Genomic DNA, 17,213 nt, shown 5'->3' with positions numbered 1-17,213 from the left:
GAACTCACTTTGTAGACCAGGCTGGCCTTGAACTCAGAAATCCGCCTGCCTCTGCCTCCCAAGTGCTGGGATTAAAGGTGTGCGCCACCACGCCCGGCTTACAAAATATTTTCTTAATACATAGGTTAATGGCATCTCAGAAATTCTGGTTATTTTCCCCAAAGTTACACAAACTGAAAATGATAAATTTGGACTCTAATGTGTATTTGTTTGATCTAAATCCCAATGGTAGTTTGTATCACCACAGTACATTTGGAATGAATATAATAAACCCTGAGATAGCGGGGCACAGGTAGTGCTACAGAAAGGGAAATCTCCAGTAATTTGCCCAAAATTTCTAGCTTAGAATATTTCTATAATATGCATTCATACAACTCAATAAATAATAAGACATCAATATCAATGATGAATTCTTCCATCTTTCTATATTTCTTCTTGTAAGGAAGTTCGCATTAATTCATTTTCTTGAATGACAAAGAAGTATATAAGCTCATGAAATATATTTTATATATATAAAGAAACTGAGTTATAATTTGAGTATGCTCACATAACTAGGAAGTAGAGGACATGATATTTTAATCTGGCTACTTTTGATTCCAGGACCAGAATGAAGCTTTATACTGTACTTGCTCAATGTGTTAAACAGCCTATGTGTGTCTATTATGACTTTTCCCAGTGTCTATCAGCTTAGCCAAGACATAATTTAATCCAGAAGTAAAAGTTCCATGAATAATTGTGGTTAGGAAACACATTTCTCTAGCCATATCCCCAGCTCAGATGATACATTGCATATTATAGTAAAAACTCTGAGAAAGGTCCAGAGAGATGTCTCAGAGGTTAGAGCACTGGCTGCTCTTCCAGAGGTCCTGAGTTCAATTTCCAGCAACTACATGGTGGCTCATAATCATCTATAATGTGATACGTTGTCCCCCTTTCAGGTCTGTATACATAATAGATGAATGAATAAATAAATAAATACAATTTCATTGACTACTTATTGAACCTTTTAAAAAACAAAACAAACAAGCAAACAAACAATAACCAAAGGAGCTCTGGGAGATTTTATGCCAAGTTAACACATTTCACAATCCAGATGTGTTGAAGCACGCATGCATCTCCTTACTTCCCATAGACTGCTGATGAGATTCTAGCAGACGTACCTGTGAAGATGTTAGTCTAGTGTCATTGCAGATGCTGATGGTGAGATAGAGGGAAGTGAAACAGCCTTGCAAACAACGAACAACAAAATCCAGAACACAAAGATGGAGGACAGTACAAAGTGGGTCACATGCTTACTGATAAGATGACTTCTACCTTTTACATTGGCCAGCAAACTATACATAGAATAGACAAATGAAAACCATTTCCAAATGATAACTCTGCTGGAAACATTCACTCTCTGTGTTAGAGACATTGACTCTGTGTGTTATAGGCTACAACGGATGGGCAGAGTCAGAACTGAGAGGGAGGCTACTCAGCTTGTGGATCTCTGAGAGCAAGCCCCAGTCACTCTAGGAAGAAGCAGTAAAGCAAGGAGCATGTGGAGGTTCATCTGCCTGTACTTATTTATGTCACCTTCCTTCAGATTGAAATCATCATCTAAAATGCCCCAAGTCTCCACTGTCCACAGGTTTTCCAATGTTTTCCCACAAGTGTTCAACCAGTGCCCAGTTTTCTTAGTGATGTTCTCTCTCTACAAACTCACTAACCCCACACTCTGGTAAAGCTTCTCTTCATTCCGGTCTCAACAGAAAACTAGAAGAAGAACTATCTACCAGTTGTCTAGCTAATACAATTTCTGTCCACCCTGAGTGAGGTAACCCAATCACAAAAGAACTCACTTGATATGTACTCACTGATAAGTGGATATTAGCCCAGAAGCCTAGAATATCCAAGATACAATCTCCAAAACACAAGAAAATCAAGAATAAGGAAGACCAACACATGGATACTTCATTCCTCCCTAAAATAGGGAATAAAATACCCATGAAAAAAGTGGCAGAGACAAAGTTTGGAGCTAAGACAAAAGGATGGACCATCCAGAGACTGCCCCACCCAGGGGTCCATCCCATAATAAGCCACCAAACACAGACACTATTGCATATGCCAGCAAGATCTTGCTGAAAGGACACTGATATAGCTATCTCTGTGAGGCTATGCCAATGCCTGGCAAATATAGAAGTGGATGACCACAGTCATCTATAGGATAGAACACAGAGACCCCAATGGAGGAGCTAGAGAAATTACCCAAGGAACTGAAGGGGTCTGCAACCCCATAGGTGGAACAACAATATGAACTAACCAGTACCCCCAGAGCTCGTGGCTCTAGCTGCATATATAGCAGAAGATGGCCTAGTCAGCCATTGTTGGGAAGAGATGCCCCTTGGTCTTGCAAACTTTTTATGCCCCATACAGGGGAACACCAGGGCCAAAAAGTGGGAGTGGGTGGGCAGGGGAGCAGGGTGGGGGGAGGGTATAGGGGACATTTGGGATAGCATTTGAAATGTAAATGAAGAAAATATCTAATAAAATGAGTTTAAAAAGAAAAAAGTACACTTAAAAAAACAAAAACAAAAAACAAAAACAAAAACAAAAAACCAATTAAACAATTTCCATCCAATTTGTAAAAGATAGCTTTAGTTTTTATAGTCAATGACCACTGATTCTCAGATGACTATTAGAAATTTTAATGCAACCTAGAAAACGCCATCAATTTTAATTACAAGACACCACAGATATTAGGACATGGCCAGATTTCCGATACGTTGATACGTGAGAAACCGTGAGGTTAGGACAATGGATCTGTATCTGTTCTGTATCAGTGACATTAGGCAATGGAGAGTGGGACAGAAATTAATCCTTGCTTCATTAGTACGCTGGCACCTGAGGTGCGACTGTATTTAAGATATAAGGATCTGAGGTTTGCAGATTAAGAAAGACTAACAAGTAATTATTATTCAACTTCCCAAGGAAGTGATATGCATATTTAAATCCACATTCTTTGCCTCACTAATTCATACAATTGACCCAAGTTTATACTTAGCAAACAGATATAAGCTAGAAAGAAGACTCTTCATGCTTTACTATAGGCCGGTTTATTTTTTATCATGGTTATCAGCTGGTTTCTTTTATGGAACTTTCTAGGTAGAGAAAGCATCCCCATCTTGAGGCAAGGAAAACAAATGCCCTTAAATTCACTGCTAAATTGCAAATCTCTCCCCAACCTCATGCTTCACACTGGCCCAGGCACTTTAATGAAAAACTAGCAAAGCAAGCTCATTTATCATCCAGGCAGCTGGAGTGCTCCCAAGACAAGGATCTTAAGACTTAAAGCATTAGGTGATAGGAGAAGGGGAGAAATGATATCAAACCAGAAGAACTGAGGTTAGTCAGCTGAGTCACAGCCTGCTCGGTGTGGCATTTAAACTGTTATTTGGCCATCTTATATTCTGTTTTTGACATGTTGCATGCAAATTCCTGATTAATATCAGAGCACTACCTAGGTTGCTCAGGAGGATTCTGGGGGCGTTCTCTGATTGTGTGCTCTGCTTCCTTCGTCTAGCCCCTTACCGTATTTTACCCAGGAACACTAGACAGATCAGAAGAGGCAACAAGATAGAAAACATGGCAGTTCCAATTTAGAATTTGTACCTGCTTAGCATTTTCCTGATTTTAGGTTTCCTTTGCATGAGAACAACGCCTGATGTTTAATCGTGGGAGGTTTTCCAAACTTCACACCTGTGATAATGCAGCTTACCACCTTGATGAGGAAATATGTCCTGCACCTATGGAGATGTGTGGGCTTAGACCTGATGTGCCTGGCTATGTTGGACCAACTCATATTAGTAGGTGAGCCCTTCATGTACCTATTCCCAAGTATCTTCATTAGACTAAGTCAGTGGCCTGAATCAACCATGATAAACATATTATGCCACTGGTAGACCCCATAAACAGGGCTATTTGTCTTTATAGTTATGCATATTTATTATCACTGCTGCCAGAGGAAACAGTCACAGTCTTTTCTCCCCAAATCTCCTAAAAGTATGCCCTGTTTGGTACAACATCTGTAAGACACTCAACGTAATCAAATACTGGGTTCATAAGAGCTACTTCCTGTTCTCAGAATAAGTCCTAGGCATACTTATTTGTAGTTTTCAAAATATCCTTGAGAATATTCATCCTGAACCCATAGTGCCAGCCAGAGGAGAATAAACATTTCTATCCTTGTCATTTAATATGAGAGGTTTATTATTCATACATAGTTTCTTTAAAATCTGGCATGTGAAAACTTCAATAGAAATCATCACTATGATACACTCATAAAAACTAATAAAAGTAGAACAGAATACTAAATAAGTTATAAGGAAATGAACCAAAGAGAAAACCCAAAGTAAAACTATTGTACTTGGGTTGATAACAGAGCTCAGGGGATGAAAGTGCTGGCTATGCAAACCTGGTGACCTGAGTTTGATCCTTAGAATCCAGCTAAAGGTGAAAGGAAAGAACTGACTCCTCTGACCTGCACACACACACACACACACACACACACACACACACACACACAACTTAAATTTAGAAATAAATCATAGAAATTAAAGATAGTTATTCTTTGATATTTGTAAGGCAAAGAATAAAAGGTAAATAGAAAAAAACCTATAAAAGCAAACACCACACACACACACACACACACAGACATACACACACACACACACCTGCATGCTGGATCAATTTGTAGAAAAAGGCGAACTTTTAAGCTGTTTTCAAGCTCTAATAGACTTTTTCCAGAGGAAGGGTTGAGTGGTTTAAGAGAGGAGGATGAAAGTCACCCAAACAACATAAACTTATTGGATCCTTTGCTTATCCATAATGTGTAGGTTGATGACAGTGACACAATTGAGAGATCCACAGTTATTATTCTGTTCATTCTTTTCTACAGTAACCAGCATAGCTTTAGTTTGACTGCTGAAGAGTCACAACTCTTTTGAAACTATGCTCCAGAGCTGATTAAAGAGGGATGTGTAGATGCTCTGTGGATGTGATGTAGTAGCTCTATAAGTGGGGGAAGCTAGGGGGTGGATACAGGCACCATGGTGTCCAGGTGGAGGACAGGGGACAACCTCCTGCTGTCTGTCTTCCACTTCCAACTTGTTTGAAAACTGTCTCTTTTAGTTTGCTGTTGCGCATGCCGGGCAAGCAGGCCTAAGGACGATTCCAAGGGCTTCTCTTCTCTTGACACTCCATACCAACATAGAGAATACAGATACACACTCTCCACCATCTGGCTTTAAGTGAGTTCTGGGAATTCAAACATGTTCTGTGTGGCAAGTACTTTAATCACTTAGCCATCTTTTCCAGCTCCTCCATGGAGGTTCCTACAGGAGGTTCAACCCATGAGGAATAATAAATGGAATACAAGTACCCAATGCAGAGCAGTCTCCCATTCCTGCCATACTTCAATTTATAGGTGTTGTTATAAGTGCTGGGATGAACTAAATATTCATCTGAACACTGCAGAAGTGTGGATTGTTTTAGTCAGAGAGAAATTTGAGGACAGCTGTGTTGACTCCTTTTCTGGAGAACATGTAGAATTCTCCCCCACAAAACCACTGCTGAGCCCCCATTCAGACTCTGAGATTCCTAGGAACAAGAAGGAGGCAACACCTGCCTGGAGGAGTTTGGGTGCTTGGAGTAGTCCATAGCCTTCCAGTGACCACAGATAAGCATCACTGGCAGGTATGCATAGCACAAGATTGAGTAGCATTAGGCCAGTAGATAAAACAGAAACCAAGGAGTACCGAAAAGCTCTCATTCTTATTGACTGTTCCCTTATCAAAATACCAGTGATCATAAATTGTATATAATTGAAATTTAAAAGGCAGAAAGTGTTATGAAAACATGATACCAAACAGAAAGACGCTGGTGGAAACCATTTCCCCTGGAATAAAACCAAGGCGCTGAGGAGCCAGCTCACACATTTTCTACTGTAGTTCAGTAGGCAGTCATTAGGTGTGATCAGGATAGCTTTACTTCCTTGGTTTCATCTAAGACCAGGCATGCTGTCAGAAGGAGAGCATTTGAGCAAGCCATGGTGTGCCACCGTGTTTTCTTTCTTCCCTTAATATGGTTCGATTCCCCTGTCAATTTTCACTCTCAAACTGTTGCTTTGCCCTTTTCCAACAACTGAAAGGGTTTTCCAGACATTCAAACAATGGTAATAAAAATATTTCCCAGAAATACCAGGTTGGGTTCCAAACCGCAGAAAGCCTTTTTACAACCAGGTGGCCACAATTACCGGTTTCAAAGCCTCATTTAATCAGGCCCACACGAACACGAACGCCTTTTAGCAATCAGGACTGACAACAATAAGCAGTCTTAAAATGTAAAGAGTAATCTGACTGACCTTCAGAGGAGAGATGTGAGACTGTAAGACATATCCGTGGACATTTTCTATTTGAGAGAGGTTCTTCTCCGACACATGCACAAGTTCTGGACCTCTTACTTCATGAGTTAGCCGAGGTAAGGAATGATCATGCGGACCGTCCTCATCTTGGTATCGATACTTCTGGCAGAAAAGACAAGAGGGAAAGGATGTATCAGTGCTCAGAAGGGATTCTAATAGTTTGAACTTAGCCAGACATACTGTATAACTCATGTTGGCATGACCAAATGTTTGGCTGTAAACTCTTTCAGTAGTCACTGTAAATAAGATCAAGTACAAGTAAAACTGTATCAATATTAGGCAATGCTGAACAATATTTTGTCATGACAATAAACTGTACTTCTGAGACAAAGAAAAACTGGTAACAAATAAGATATATATACATATATATATATATATATATATATATGAATGAAATGGGAGGATCTTGATTTTCCTTTTTATCCTGCAAATAACCAGAGTAGCTACATAGGTGATAATATGCTTCAGTTACAGGTAGAGAAAAAAATTACAGAGCAACACATTAGAACTCTGATATACATCTAATTTTGCTGCAGGATCCGTCAAAAGTTTAAAATCCCCCTGATAATGAAGAAAAATCTCCACCCATGATATTTCTATAAGCTCTAAAGGGAAGTTAATTGTTTTGACTTTAGTTCAACCCCAATGAAGAACACTGATTTGGGTTTGTTGCATTCTAGGATAAAATATTATAATTTTGAGGAATTAAGTTAATTTTTAAAGAATTTCCAAAATGAAACCAGAGTCTGCTCAGATGAATCTAGAGGGTAAGAGGTACCACTTCTCCCTCTTGTTTCCTCCTCCCCTCCATGAACCAGTTCCCTGTATTCCCACAGCAGGGGAAGAATTCCCTGGCACAGGCCATTGCTAAAGATATCCATGCAAATTTCAGAAAGCTGGCAAAGAAAGAAAAATTTCGGGACAAGAAACGATCTTAGGGAACTCTCTCCTTATTGGGAATTTTCCATCTTCAGCCGTGGTCTGATTCTCCAAAGCTTGATACCCTATCTCTTGATCTCCTCATGGCCATCTTCTTCCAGAACGGTCTTTTTGGGAAAGTACCCTGTTTCAAAGCATTTAGCCATGTAGAAATAGTAAAGGAGACTATTTTGCCTCCCAACCCAGCTAATCCACTCTTCTGATGGTCTTGCTTGATCTGTGTGTCCTATGTACAAAGACTTTGGAATAAGGATCCAGATGCTGTCCTAAGTGCCTTCTCAAGTTTCATTCTACATCAAAATTACTATACCCAGGCAAGAAAACTCTGTCTTCTTCTGAATATATTTTCACTTATTTTTGAGATGAAAAAAAATATGTCGCTTTGGCATCAGTTTTCAGTAAGACTCATAATTTTATAACAAAAAACTCCCCAGGATTAGTGATTCACTTTGTCATACATTCTCAGAGCTGATTATTATCAATACATGCATTTCTAGGGAGTCTATGCAATGTCTAACACAGTATAAATCTCAAAGTAAAAATAAATTCCTTAGTGTCATAAAGGTACTTGATAAAGGACTCCCATAGTCTGCTTCCATTATGGCCATTCTTCTGTTATACTACATTTTGCCTGTGACAAAACTAAGGTTTTTGGAAGCTAAGATAACTTTTTAAGGTCATCAACTATAGGGTGATTAGCTATGGGATCCAGTCCAGATAATATCAGCTTGATTGTCTTTACTGCTACCTATAGTCCATTGCTTAATCCCATAAAGAGATGAAGTTAATTCTGGAGATTCAGTTGGGAGCCTGATAGAAAAATACCAATGAGAATACACACTGAGATGAGGTTTGAACATTTCTGCAAAACTGTAAATATCATGATTCTGTTTTTCTTAATATTATTAATAATTTGAGGAGGAAATCTCCCTCCAAAGTATAGGATAATATTTCACATTTATCTCAATCAGTTATGTTTTCACTGGGAGAAGACAAATGTCATGGCTGCTATTGCCTACAGAGTTCACGTTTTTTTTTTTCTGTGATGAGATGCTGTCAGCACCACTGCATTAGCTGACCTCAGTCACTTCTGAATTTTTCTCTCTCCATTCTAAGTGGTTATGAACTACAGCAACATCATAAATAGACTTAAAATTTTATATTCTTTTAACTTCAACAAATTATATACAATATAATTTTTCTTATATTGAACATTTTAAAGAGCATATGGTTTAGCCAAGAATGGTTGGGGCACAACTCTAATGACAGGACTGGGGAGACAGATGCAAGAGAATTGTAAGTTTGATGCAAGCCCAGGCTCTTGACCAGAGGGCTACATAGCATAGTAAGACCCTGTCACTAAACCCCACAGTGTACTATAGAGGACAGTCTCACATGTTATTAGAGTCATCTGATTATGTAACAGTTGTATATAACCTTTTATCTTAAAACTGTTCTCATAGCTTCTTGTGCTTGCAAAGTTATAATCCTTTATGGTATAGGTGTGTTTTCAATTTTTCTGCCAATCTGGGTTAACGTTTCAAGTTCCTTAGACAAGTACCTATCATGTGTGCTGAACAATTGTTTGTTGAATGGAGTTGTCCATGTCTTTTGAGGAAATTGATGGAATTAGTAGGTTTTAGCATGTTGAGGTACAGAAATATTTGTCAGATATAACTTGTTTTCATTATAAAGAATTATAAAACCAAGTTTAAGGAGAATCACAACCATATTGTTTGTTCAACAAAGTTTTGTTATCAAGAATGCTATAAGATTTTAATTGAGTTATACATACACACAGTTAAACCACTGTGGACAGTGATGGTGACCACATACAGATTCAAATTCTATGGAATTAAAAATGGAACAGAATCAACTTTGCCTGAAGCTTCCCAGCTTAAGATGAGTTCTCAATGGATATATAAGGAGAATGAAATTTTATACAAAGCACAAAGGCATTCGAAGGTCACAAGTTCAAGGCCTGCCTTAATTATACAGTGACCAGGACACAAGGAAGAAAAAAAAAGGACATGTGTATCAGAAATTTAAAGTGAAAAGAAAAGTTTAAAGAAAGTGACCATGTTGTCTTGGTGACAGTCCCTCTACCTAAACCCATAGAAATATCTTTTCAAAGTTCATGTCTATTCACTTCTTGGTAAGATATCCCTTGGATAATGAAAAACGCCCCTCTCCTGTGTACCTAGAAGTTACCTGAAAAACTAACCCTGATATTAAGAAACTGGACATGATGTGAAAAACACATTCCCAGTGTTCACCTAACAAGGGAGATTGGACAATTCTGTTGGGGTCACAGCTTATAGGACATTCTGATTCATCTTAGTTATCTTTCATTCTATAGATGCTTGGCTACTTGCTAATGCCACTCGGAGCTCTCTTGGTGGGTTTGTGGTGGTGGCAGCGAAGGGAGGCCATCAGGAATGGACTCTGACTTGGAATATGTGAGTTACTCTTCTTAGCCCCATGCTTCAGTGTGATCTATTTGAGAACACTCTGCTTGAAAAACAACAACAACAACAACAACAAAACAAACAAAAACCCTTACCCTTTGTCAACAAACACTCCTTCCTTTATCTGTAGTGAGAATAGAGGCAGGAGCCATGCTACGAGCCAGGAGTTCTATGTTACCATCTCTTCTATGTCAATTTTATCTGGAGAATTTTGTCTCTGTCTTCAAGACTCCTTCTCCCTGTTCTTAAGGTTAAACTTCACTCAACACTGGATTCAAACAAATAAGCTTTTTATAGCTGCAATAATCCCATCCAAGAAGGTGCATAGCATTTCTGTGACTGTTAGGAATGTCAACCTACCTTTCTTGTCTCTACTTGTATGTCCTATAACATTCTGCACTGATTCTAATTAGTGATTAATGGCTCTGCTCTAATTGCTTTCCCATGTATCTACAGTACATGATGGCTACAAATCAGATGGAAATACATTTATGTGTTGGACATTTCAGTGCCTATATGACACAAAAATGAGAGTTCCATATCTGTGAGTTTAACAGAACTGACTTTAAATTATTTGATCAATGATCCAGTCTATCTAATCAAAAAGCCCTCCAAGCAAAACATGCATGCAAATATCTTCATCATTTTTTTTTTTTTTTTAGCTACTGCTGTCTCTCTTGAGAATGGGTTAAAATTAAGAAGTCTTACTAGGGTCTGCATAGTACATTAGACCCTAGTGTGTGAGTCGGAACCATCCGGAAGTACCCAGAACTCAGAGGACCATAAACAGTCTTAGTCCAGCACAGGAGGTTCTCTGGCGGTTTGGAAGGGGATGCTAGGCTGGCAGAACAGATCACAGTTGATCCAGAAGCTGGAAGTCTGCCAAGTTCTCATAAATAAAAATCTGTTTATCTTTTGTTGAACAAAAAGTACTCTACTCTCCTTTCCGACTAGCAGCCTAGGTCGGCACGAGGCAGAGGAGAGGGGAAGGAGAGGAATATGGTGATAGAAAGAGAGGGAGGTGGGGAGGAAGATAAAAGGGGGGGGGTGATATAAAACAAAAGCCAAGGAAAGCCAGAACATGTATGTGTGCTTCTGAGTTCTTGGTGATACCATGACATGGTACATCTGAAAGAGACAACCTGAAAACACATTGCAAAGAATATGAAAGAGGTTTGCTATTTAAGGTTTAAAGCTATGCTGGGATTAAGAAAGAATGCTAACTGTTTATACTGGCCCGATATGTAGAAATTGCTAAAGTTGCTTCTGTTAATTGTTTGAAAACCAGTATTCTCTGTGTCAAATCTCATTTCCTTCTGTCACCTAAGCTCTCCAAGGGTTGAAAAGCAAATCTTTTCTTTTATCTCCCATAATGTTCACCCAGAACGCTCCATAGTCAGTTGGCTGAGGGACTTTGCTGAGAGAAAACTTCTTTTTAAAAGGAGTTATTTCGCAAACAGGAAAAACCTATTTCAGGAGAAGTGTAGAGTCAGTGAGAATATGAAATAAATAACAAATCTGCAAAGGAAGTGATGATTCCTAGGAAATATGTGAATTCAACTCAGAACACAGAAAATAACAAACTGGGGGAAGGAAGCAGGCTCAAGAAATGAACTGCGGAAAAGGATGGGCTTTCATATCCTCTCCAAACGGTTCAGCAGAACTGCCACGCATCTCATATTAAGTATCACGTTATTCATATAGTCTGATCATTGTAGACATTTGACTTATTTGAGTCCTGTGAGTAGAGAGCTGGCATTTTTCCAGCCTCTTCCTATTTTCCTTGCTCGGCCTGTGACCCATAGCCTGTGTCCAGCCATGCCCTGCACCTGCTGCAGCCTTACCGCCTTGCTGCATTTCGGGAACTAACAAATGGAGAAAGCTGGGGGTGGAGGTGGGGGCTGGGTCTAGAAGGTGGCGGCAGACAACAAGGAGCAGAAAAAAGAGAAGGTGAAGACTCCCCCCGTGTAGTGAATGGGCCAGCTCACTGGTTCTTTTTTTGTATGTGCACTTCATTAATTTAAAATAAATTCTTGAATGGTATTTTGACTAGATCAGGGTTCTCTTTCTTCTCAGATGTGAAGGGATAGAAGGAATATGGGAAGAGAAAGAGCTAGAGATAGTACAGAATTTTCACTCTTTCTCTCCTGAGTATTCATCTTCCTCTGCACTGCACCTCCCTTTATAATCTTTCAGGGGGCAACATTTCTGTGATTATTTTCTTGATGTTTCCTTGCCCCATGGACTGACACGTGTGTATGAACAAGGCCCCTAGTTGCTTTGGTCAATCCTGATTGCAGTACCTGATAGGAAGTGGGTTCTCAGTAAATGTTGAATGAATTGTCTGGCCCAGTCTGTCTGCAAATCTATTATTCAAAGACCTAAAAAAAAAAAAAGTAGGTCAAAGCTTACTGACCTCTCGTCTCTGTCTCTGTCTCTGTCTCTGTCTCTGTCTCTGTCTCTGTCTCTGTCTCTGTCTCTCTTTCTCTCTCTCCTTTGCACCTTTTAGGAAAATAACCCACAGGCAGCCATGCAGGCTAGCCCAATGAACACTTGAAAGAAGCCTTTTTTTTTTTTTTTTTTTTTTATCAGATTTGGCGCAGGATATAAGCAAGAGCACTGGAGTGAGAGATGAACCACTCTTCCAGGCACTTAGTTTGAGTTTTTCAGACAAACTCTCGACTAAAAGGAAACACTAGCTTGCTTTTTGCCACAGAGAACAGGACAAGCCAGGATGTTAATTAAATTACAAATCGGCTGTCTGCTTGCAGCTGACGGAGCTTTGTGCACGTCCAAGCAACGTCAGATATTTTAAACCCTCTGTAATTACCTACAATGGAGAAGCTGCCAGCAAGGATGCCTTCATGAATATTTAACGGCTCTCAAGATTCTTTTTAAAGCACGGATGATTTGAATAATCAAGAGAGAGACCCTACTGTTGTTACTTTGGGCTGCCCTCCATCTGTCCAGAGAAGATTCTAGAAGCCAGGAGTACAATCTTTTCCTGAGCTGGGCTCAGATTCAAGGGAAGCCAGATTCATCCAGGGAGTCACCCAAGAGTTAAAAAGACCTGATTTCTTTGAATATGTTATAGTGTTTTGAATATGTTTGGCCCAGGGAGTGACACTATTAGGAGGTATAACTTTTTGGAGTAGGTGTGACCTTGTTGGAGGAAGTGTGTCACTGTAGGGGTGGGCAATGATTACCTCCTCCTAACCCTGTGGGAGCTAGTCTGCCCCTAGCTTCCTTTGGATAAAGATGTAGAACTCTCAGCTCCTTCTCGAGCCTCATGCCTGCCTGGACTCTGTCTTCCTGGGATGATGATAATAGACTGAACCTCTGAACCTGTAAACTATCCTCAATTAAATGTTGTCCCCAATTAAATGTTCCCTTGGACATGTGTCTTTTCATACCAATGGAAACCCTAACTAAGAAATATGTCAAAATGGAACCCCAGTCTGTGGTGCGGCATTGTGAATTAAATTTATATAGGTTGTTGTTGTTGTTGTTGTTGTTGTTTTATACTAAAAAGCTATTTTTTAATGGTCTTTTCTCGGGTAGTTCTCAGAACTGGACAAAGAAGATGTTGTCACTCCGATTTCCAAGTGTGAAGGAAAGAGGCTTAGAGGATCTCCAAAATACACTGTGAAGATGTGTTTCAAGACAGCCGTCATCTGACAGCAAGCTGCAGCCCAACATGGTCGAGGAAACGTCTGTTCTAGCTATGGAAACATGAGTCCAAACTTCCATTTTGACACTTGCCTCCTGGGAGATCTTTGGGATGTTCTTGAGTATCTCTGAGCTTCATTTGACTAGAGTTATGCATAAAAGAAACAGGATTTATTTCACAGAAGTACCGGAGTTGAATACATCCCTGTATCCCTGGTGCACACTAAGGTTCAGGACAAATGGTAACTCCCCCATTTCATGAAATCTCAAGATCTTTGCAGTTTTCAGCTTTGTTATGGAAATAAAAGAGCATGTAGCCCCCTACCCTGAGTAAACTTTCACTCAGCTGTTTCTATCAGCTAGAGAAAGAAAAAATATGAACAATTATTTGAATTCTTATCCTTCCACTCCTGAGGCCACTGACCTTAAGGAAACTCATAAGGTTTCAGTCGTGACTAAGAATCCTGTTCTGAAGAGATGGTTTGGATAACTCCTAGTCCATCACCTCCCACACAACCTTGGGAAACTCTTGAAAGTCTCTAAGACTCACTGGGAGAGGGGAAACATGCCTATGTCACAGGAACCTGCCACGTGGCATTGCATGGAAAGAATTAGGAGACAGCGTATGCCTTGTATATAATCAGTATGTAGCCCAAATTGATGTTCTAAGACATTTGGTGCTGAACATGACTTATAGTGATTTAAAAGTGGCAGAAACTAGAGAAATAATTCTACCTTTTCCTCCTCAGTTTCTTAATCTGTTTTCATTCCTCTATGAGACAACCTGTCTGGATGCCTACAAACACAACAGTTTTACTGAACCCCGACTAAATGTCAGGTACCATAATAATGTGTTAGGGAAATAACACTACTGAAGACACTGGGAGTGCTGTCTGGGGCTTCTGGAAAAAGCATAAGGATTTTAAAGAAAGAAAAGAAGGTAACACATAGGAGGGAACCGAATGAGTTCCCTGCTTTTCTTACACCAAGTTAGAGCAACAAGAAGCAAAAAACACATAGATGAAGCCATCTCAAACAGTGTTTCTCTAGCCTCAGCAGGTCACATATAGGTGAGTAGCAGTCTCGGGGAAGCATGCAAAAAAAAAAAAATACTTCAGTGTATGGGAGAAAGAACAAAAGTCTGAGATGATAAATATTAATGGGCTGATAGTGGCTATTTCCAGGTGACTGTTAATTCCATACTTTGAGTTATATGTATTATTTGGGGGTAATAAAATAGTTTAGAAACCAGAACATTTAAGCATGATCAAGGATTGGTACTAAACAAAAGAAGGCCCAGTGTATTTTGTGCAAGGGAACATGCTCTGGCCCCCTGAAATCCTCATTCAAGTTCAGCTGAGTTAATTCTGGAGCTGGAAGAAGTGTGAAGACCAGGGTAGTCACTGCCAGCTTAGAAATATAGGAAGGAAGAGCCACTCATGGGACTACTGTGGGGGATCTCAGCTTTTGACGTCAAAGTGGCTCCAATACTAAGCCATCAAAGTGATGATTTCAGAAAGAGCCCAGCAATTAGTTTGTCCTTTGGAAGCAAAACTTCAAATACTATCTGAGTAACACTCTGTGGCTCACTGCTGCTGGATTCATTGGAGAACAGTAAGATCCTGTGGGCAATTTCTGTCTGACTCAACCCACCAGCTGTGAGTCTGCAGCCTCCGTGAGAAGCAAGCACCATGGAAGAGAGAAGCTGAGACTTTCCCGGAAGCCCATGGAAAGAGGAAATGTTCATTTGGGCAATAGGATTAAAAAAAGTGATGGCAAATCCCTATGCCTTAGTGTCCTGGGATTCAATTCTGTTTCCACCACTAACAAGCAATGGGGCTTTGGGCAACTATGAAAGATCTCTGAAACTAACTCATGCTTTATAGAAATCAAGCTTGGGACATGGCAGTTGGTGCTATAGGAAACCAATGAGATAATATGAATAAATGTCTTGTAACAGCACTCTGTTATATAAGGTCATTTTTATACAAGTTTGTATTACACAGTGAGTCTGTGGCCTCCTATACTACTGTATTTCCCTCCCGCTGCAATTGTCCCCCTGGTTTCATTTATAATACAATACACGATTTTATATACCAATATAAGCTATTAGAACAACAAATGATGAAAAATATGGTGTTTGTCTTTCTGAGACTAGCATTAATACAATATAGCTTCAAATGACTACATTTATTTACATGTACATTCTTTCACAAGTCCTCACTCCTGGCACATACCTAGGGACTCTAAGTATTTTCCTAGTTTTGTATCAATGTCAAACAGGTACAAGTATTAAAGCAGACTCTACCTAGTGCATCTTAGGTAGGCCTTGCCAGTATTAGTGGTAACTGACATCCACCTGGCTATAATAGACATTTCAGAACAGTTAGGAAATAGCACAAAACCCACTTGAACACAGGCAGACTAACATGCCAAGGATGTGATCTCATCTTGTAAAGCAGTGGTCCTCAACCTTTCTAATGCCGTGACCCTTTAATGTAGCTAGCTCCTCATGTTGTGGTGACATCCAATGACAAAATTATTTTTGTTGCTACTTCATAACTGTAATTTTGCTAATTTTTAGGTATTGTAATGTATCTGTTTCTTCCAGTGGACTTCGGTGACCCTGTGAGGGAGGCAGTTCACCTTCAAAGGGTTGTGCTCCCATAGGTTGAGAAGCACTGCTCTAAATGTTCAGTGGATGCTTTTCGATTTCTTTTGAAATGTAAGGGACTCTTATCTTCTCTGGTCATGCTTGCATCCTCTGCCTATGTTTATTAGGTAGGTTCAGAACTAACATATGGAGTTAGTTTGGTTTATGCACAAGTCTTCCAACCATATCTGATACCCCAGAATGAAATCACATCCTCATCTGAATGTAGCATATCTCCTAGACTCTTTTGGGAAGGCTGTGTGCCTGTGTCAAGTGTATTCCAGGTATCCATTTCCTTTTCTTTCCTCTGTGACACTCAGAGACTGACATTCATTCAACAAATTATATGTTATCAGTGGCCACTAAATTTAAAATGTCAGGAATGCAGAAGTTAACATAAAGCAAGAACTGGAAACAATTGGGTTCATACTCCAGATGAATTAGTTTGACTATTTGTTTTGCTTTTTTTTTCTCAATAGCCTTTCTAGAGAGAGAGAGAGAGAGAGAGAGAGAGAGAGAGAGAGAGAGAGAGAGAAAGAAAGAAAGAAAGAAAGAAAGAAAAAAGGAAATATCTGTATTATTCTTGATCTACCCCCTTTCTCTGTGTGCCCCCAGAGTGCACTGTACATGTGTGTGCATGCGTGTGTGCATGTGTGTGTGTGTGTGTGTGTGTGTGTGTGTGTGTGTGTGTGTGTGTGTGTGTGTGTGTAGGTGGATATGGACCTGAGGGAGGTGTCTGAAAACACTAGAGGTATTACATTCCCCTGGAGCTGGAGTCACAGGAATGTGTAAGCTTTTCTACCTGGGTACTAGGAACAAATATGTGTATTCTGCAAGAGCAGTACACACTTCGTACCACTGAGCCTTCATGTAGGACATCATCACGCTTCCTTTAAGAGTGTGCAGCATCCTGTACAGTGGGAAAGATACCAAAGCCAGAGAGCACAAGCTTTCTCAGTTTTCTATGGTGAAAGCAATGTGGTCCATCACAGTGTGCTGACCCCGCTGCCTCTGTCCCACCATT

The 17,213-nt window shown here is 39.8% G+C and overlaps 1 protein-coding gene across 17 annotated transcripts in view; it reads right to left on the bottom strand.

Moving 5' to 3' along the window:
* Dlg2 (discs large MAGUK scaffold protein 2) overlaps nt 1-17,213 on the bottom strand; it is a 1,883,913-nt gene that overhangs the window by 951,507 nt on the left and 915,193 nt on the right. For 11 of the 17 annotated variants that reach the window (XM_029535332.1, XM_029535281.1, XM_029535286.1 and 8 more), the window contains one exon: nt 6,401-6,562. In XM_029535332.1, coding sequence (XP_029391192.1) covers nt 6,401-6,562 — 162 coding nt within the window. The remainder of the gene's footprint in view (nt 1-6,400; nt 6,563-17,213) is intronic. The other 6 variants (XM_029535285.1, XM_029535289.1, XM_029535304.1 and 3 more) reach the window with 1 other exon arrangement.

The sequence above is a fragment of the Mus pahari genome, chromosome 1 (assembly GCF_900095145.1).
Source record: "Mus pahari chromosome 1, PAHARI_EIJ_v1.1, whole genome shotgun sequence".
Lineage (NCBI taxonomy): Eukaryota > Metazoa > Chordata > Mammalia > Rodentia > Muridae > Mus > Mus pahari.
Note: the sequence above shows the minus strand (reverse complement) of the source record. Positions and strands in the feature narration are given on the sequence as shown.